General features: G+C 36.1%; 1 protein-coding gene across 1 annotated transcript; it reads left to right on the forward strand.

Moving 5' to 3' along the window:
* The first annotated feature begins 2,533 nt into the window (after positions 1-2,533).
* Positions 2,534-4,745, forward strand: LOC103955627 (adenylate isopentenyltransferase 5, chloroplastic). Its single transcript, XM_009367528.3, is given in 3 exon segments — positions 2,534-2,936; positions 3,068-4,025; positions 4,028-4,745. Coding segments are annotated over 2 exon segments (999 nt in total). The 5' UTR covers positions 2,534-2,936; positions 3,068-3,085; the 3' UTR covers positions 4,087-4,745.
* Positions 4,746-5,494: the final 749 nt, after the last annotated feature.

Genomic DNA, 5,494 nt, shown 5'->3' on the forward strand with positions numbered 1-5,494 from the left:
ATCTTCAGTCAACTCCCCATCCCCATCTGATCTTATCAAATAATGTATGGTGTTTCTTATTGAGAAATGTATTTTCATTTCAATTGTAATAAGATTACATTTGAGTAATGAATAGGTGTTTCCTTTATAATAACGTAACCGTGTTTCTTTTATCAATAGGAACAAGAAGAGAGATTTTAATTTTAAATCCGTAATCAAATACTTATAAATAAAAAAGAAATTAGATGACTCGAGGGACTAGTTAATTTGGTTCTTTTTTCTTACTTCTCCTACTATTATGTAACATTGTTTCTCGAAGGAATAATAATTTTACTGGGAATCAAAGGACAGTGATTAAAGAGTGAATTATCAGAAACATAAGGCTAACACTTTTACCCTTCTAACACATTCTAAAATTTTTTATATTGATATCAAAACCGTAAAGAAAAATTCGTTTTGCCCACTGCTTTCCTGATACAACTATCCCATTCCCACCCAATATTTTACATCGTTGGTGATGCATACGTGTTCTTAATTTTTATTTTATGGAGAATAAGTATAGAATTAGAACCTAAACCCAAATTAATAAAAGTTAATCACTTAACAACTGGTGTATGCATTAGGGAATCATACCCTGAACCACATCACTTCCTCCTACTTTGAGTTGACTAATATTATTTATACTTTTAATTATATTATTATACAGGTGGCTCCTCTTTAACACATTAAAATGACGATTAATTTGTAGCCTAGCTAGCTACCTACTTACACATTTTCATGTAATTAACAGATCATGTCACTCTTAATTACACTTAATTTCCATGAAATTAACAGATCATGCCCTCCTAATTGAGAAAAACTTGTGTATGACTTAGCTTGTCACTGAACTTTGTTGAGTGACACTACAATCCATTCAAAACTTGTCACATGGCAAGTCTTAAATATATAATATTTTATCATTCTTTTATATTTAAAATTCTCATAATTATTTTTTTTACTAATTAATAAATTATATATATATATATATCAATCTAATGTTTTTTTTCCTTCTTCCCCCCCCCCCCTTTTTTTCTTCATTAATTTTTTTTTCTTCCCAAATTCCCTCCACTTTGTTTTGTCCTTCTCTCTCTCCCAGTTGTGGTTCTTGCGTTTTATGAAATTCTGCACTTTTTTCTTCACAAAACTTCTTTGCTTTCTTTCCCCCTACTGTTTCTCTCCTCTCTCTAACACAAATCTTTCTTATTCCCCCACTGTTTCTCTTCTCTCTATAAATACAAAAGTGCACACTCCAGATTATCGAGTTAGTTTTTTCATAACCTATTTGTTATCTTTCACTTTGTTTTGATTGTAGTAGCTTTCTATTTGTAAGAAAGTACATCTTTACCAAATATAATTAAGAAAAAAAAACCCTAATATGTGGGTTATTCATGTCAAGTTCTATAAAGAACGAAAAGAAACTTACAGATTCTTAGTTGCTTTCCATGATAAAATTGGAGTGGGTGCAGAATTTTTTTTGAAGGAAAGCAATAAACAAAATTGGAAGAGAAAGAAGTGGGAGAGCGTACTGAAGACCTATGGCAAACCAAAGTGGAGAGGAATTTGGGAAGAGAAAAAATAGGGGGAAAGAAGAAAAAAAATGAAGAAACATTAGATTAATATATATTATTAGTAGAAAAAATAATTATGAAAATTTTAAATATAAAAGAATGATAAAAGATTATATTTAAGACTAGTCAAGTGGGCGCGTTTTAAGTGGATTGTAGTGCCACTCAGCAAAGTCTAGTCTCAATCTAAGCCCCACACAAGTTTTTCTCCTCCTAATTAGCACAAGAGGCCCATTTAATTGTTGGTATATGAAACACAGAAAACTTGGTGTCGATCAATTCTTTCTATATGGTCCCTCCTAATGCTAAGAGCATCTTTGTTGTCCAAAAAAAAAAAAATGCTAAGAGCATTTCTAATGGCAGTCCCTACTTAGGGATTCCCACCATCATCTTAAGGACTCATTTAAGAGTTTTAGAGGAATATTAGAGTCTCTAAAAGAATATTGTCTAATATGGTAATTCCCTAGAGTATAATCCCTAAATATAAAAACTAAAATATTAAAAAATTATTATTCATTTAATTAAAATACGATAACCATTGATACCATTGATTTTTCAAGAATTAAAAAAAATTAAAGGCAAATGAAAAGTTGCCCCACTTGGGTGGGTTCAAAAAACAAGGAAAAAAAAAAAAGGAGCAGCATCATTTCCCACTCACAATTAATATAGAGTCTACTATTTACGTCTTTATATATAGTTCTTATATTTGAAAATTCTTTTAAAATATCTGGCGAGTTCTTAATATATTGAGATATTTTGAGGATTTCAATTCTGGCTCATTAGAAGTCATTTGACTCTATATTTAGGGAATATACAGTCATAGGGACTCCATTAAAAATACTCTAAAGCCCTTCTTATTTTTCAATTAAAGAATATTCAAAGACAGTAAATCCACACTATAAGACAATACTTCTGCCCAGGACAATTCACCAAAAATCTACATGTGTTTTCACTCCATTGAAGTCATAAGAAAACCCTATACAACCCTTCGTTGCTTTAGTTTTCTCCCACCACTATAAAATCCCCAAGCTCTCATCTCTTCTGCTTAGGCAGTGATCATTCAGCTTCAAAAACTTCATTTTCTCAGAAAACCCACAGTTTTCCTCCGCAACCGTATTTTTTTTTTTAAAAAAAAGGGAAGCTAGTACAAGATATACCTAGAGAGAAAACCCATCTATACATAACCATCACCATTCATTCTACCGATCGATCACCCTAACTACCTTGCCAGTAGGCTAACCCCAGTGGCTTGCATCTCTCGGTGGCTCTCTCGTCTCTCTTTAATACTCTACATCAAGAAGTTTTTACAAGCCATTTTTATCCAACAATTCGCCGCGTTTATTGTAATTGAAGGTAACGTGGTCCAAAAAGCTATGTGGGATATTTTGTCGGTTTTGTTGTGAGGACTGCGTTACATGTGTAACTTTGAATATAATGTTTCCATGAAGTGAATTCTCACCTGTGTTTATGGGTCAACCTTGCAGGTTTCAATTAATAACAAAATGAGAATTCTCATGTCTGCCTTCAAACAAGTAGTACAGCCGATGGTGAGCTTCCAGGGCCCCGCGCTTACCAACATCAACATGGATCCATTTTTCCGGAGAAAAGATAAGGTTGTGATCGTAATGGGAGCCACCGGGACTGGCAAGTCCCGGCTTGCCATAGACCTCGCAATGCATTATCCGGCGGAGATTATAAACTCGGACAAAATGCAAGTCTACAAAGGCTTGGACATCGTCACCAACAAAGTCACCGAGGAAGAGTGTAAAGGCATACCTCACCATTTGATAGGCAAAGTCGATCCCAACTCAAATTTTACTGCCAATGATTTCAAGCACCATGCGTCGTTGGCCATCGAATCCATCTTGGAGCGTGACAGACTGCCGATCATTGCGGGTGGTTCGAATTCGTACATTGAAGCCTTGGTGGATAAACACTCGGAGTTTCGAATGAAGTACGAGTGTTGCTTTCTTTGGGTTGATGTGGCCATCCCTGTGCTCCACTCTTTCGTGTCGAAGAGAGTGGATCGGATGGTGAAGGTGGGTTTGGTGGACGAGGTGAGGAAAATGTTTGACTCTACGACTGAAGCAGAATATACGCATGGAATCAGGCAAGCCATAGGCGTGCCTGAAATGCATGAGTATTTACACTGCGAAGCGAGTGGTAGTAACGATGATGAAACCCAAGAGAGGCTTCTTCAAGCAGCAATTTCTAAAATCAAAGAAAATACTTGCATTTTGGCGTATCGCCAATTGCAAAAGATCCGCCGGCTGCAAGCTCGGCGGGGTTGGAACATGCACCGCCTTGATGCCACGGAGGCCTTCTTAAAGCACCAAGGGGAGGCGGATCAAGCATGGGAAAAATTCGTGGCAACACCTGCCACGCGGATGGTGGATAAGTTCCTTTTGGACCCAATTCCCTCCATTCTTCCGACAGAGGCCGTCATCAAGCCACCGCGATTCTTTCCACGTCTATGCCGACAGTGGCTGCCGCAACACGGTAACTAGAGGAAGTAGGCCTTGGCCTAAACATAGAATCTCCATTATCGCTCTAATCTGGTCGGCCATTTCTGCAGTAAAAAGGAAAAAAATCTTAAGATGAAAAATATAGTTAGAAACGTTGCTGTCACTATCAGGTGGTTAAGTTGAAAGGAACCGGATTCTCTCTAGATCTATATATACTGAGCCTGCTGAGTATGCAATTTAGGTCGTTGAAATTTAATTCAACGGTTACGATTATTATAATTTTTAAAGAATTCTCTGTTTATAACCGTTTGATCAAATTTTAACAGTCCGGATCACATATTTAGTAGCCCAATTTTATTGGCTCTAGAGGGGATCCGGTTCCATCGAAAGTACCTTTACATCTTTGGGTGGCGGTAAAGTTGGAAGCATTTTGGAAATCCGTGCTGGCTGCTTTGAAGTGCTTTCTTACAGTTCGTTTGTCCGTACGAACCACGATGTGCGGTGCGCCTGCGTCACATCATCATCAATCATGAGTTGCTCAATAGGCTGTGGGGGTCCATATATTAGGGCCCATTAACTTCTCGTGTGTGAAGTAAATATATGAGTGTAAGTAGAGAGTGGTGTTTTTTTTACCTTTTAGATTGTGTACCGTTTTTACACCATGGGAGATGATGAGCTCTTGGCTCTTTTTATTTTACATGTATATTGCTAATTTCCTATGTTATATATGCGATTGGGAATTGGGAAATTCCAAAAAAAAAAAAAATTCCAAAAAAAAAAAAGAGGTGTGTGCGCATTTGGTTCTTCCATCCACATTCTAATTTCTAAAGTTGAGTACACGTAACCATTTAGTATTACGATCTAGTGGTATTCCTCTGCACTTATAATTGAGAGTTCTTATCTTTGATTCTTGCCAAAACTAAATCCAATTACAAAGTTCAAAGGAACTAGATATGATTGACATGAAAATTAAAGATATTAATTAAAATCTGTATTGATTGTGTAATTAATGTACAATTTTCGTGAAGATATTCAAGTGCATACAAAAACTGAATACGTTAAGGTCACATAAAACAATGAAATCTGATTAAAAATGAGATAATTGTTGAACGACTCTATAAAAGTATAGGTCTAGAATTTAGAGATTCAGCTTAATACGTAAAATCATTAAATTTAAATAATCAAGTTCGACCCTTTACCATGATACTCAACGTAGCAGTAACTAATCACTCACATGAACACAATCAACTTGTATGCATGCGTGTAATTCATCCTAGCATATATATCGACTCATAGTTATCTTGGAAAGGTGAACAACTATATATTTATGTATGTAGAAAAGCATACTCTTTTAGGGAGATGACGCCCTCTCGAGCAGCTTCGCTTCCCTCCTCGCTAGAGCTTTCATTCGAGCAGTTTACGTTGTCACACTCCCTGCCTCCCAAA

This window comes from the organism of the source record quoted next, unplaced genomic scaffold, assembly GCF_019419815.1.
Source record: "Pyrus x bretschneideri cultivar Hongxiangsu unplaced genomic scaffold, Pyrus_bretschneideri_v1 Contig21, whole genome shotgun sequence".
Classification (NCBI taxonomy): Eukaryota; Viridiplantae; Streptophyta; class Magnoliopsida; order Rosales; family Rosaceae; genus Pyrus; species Pyrus x bretschneideri.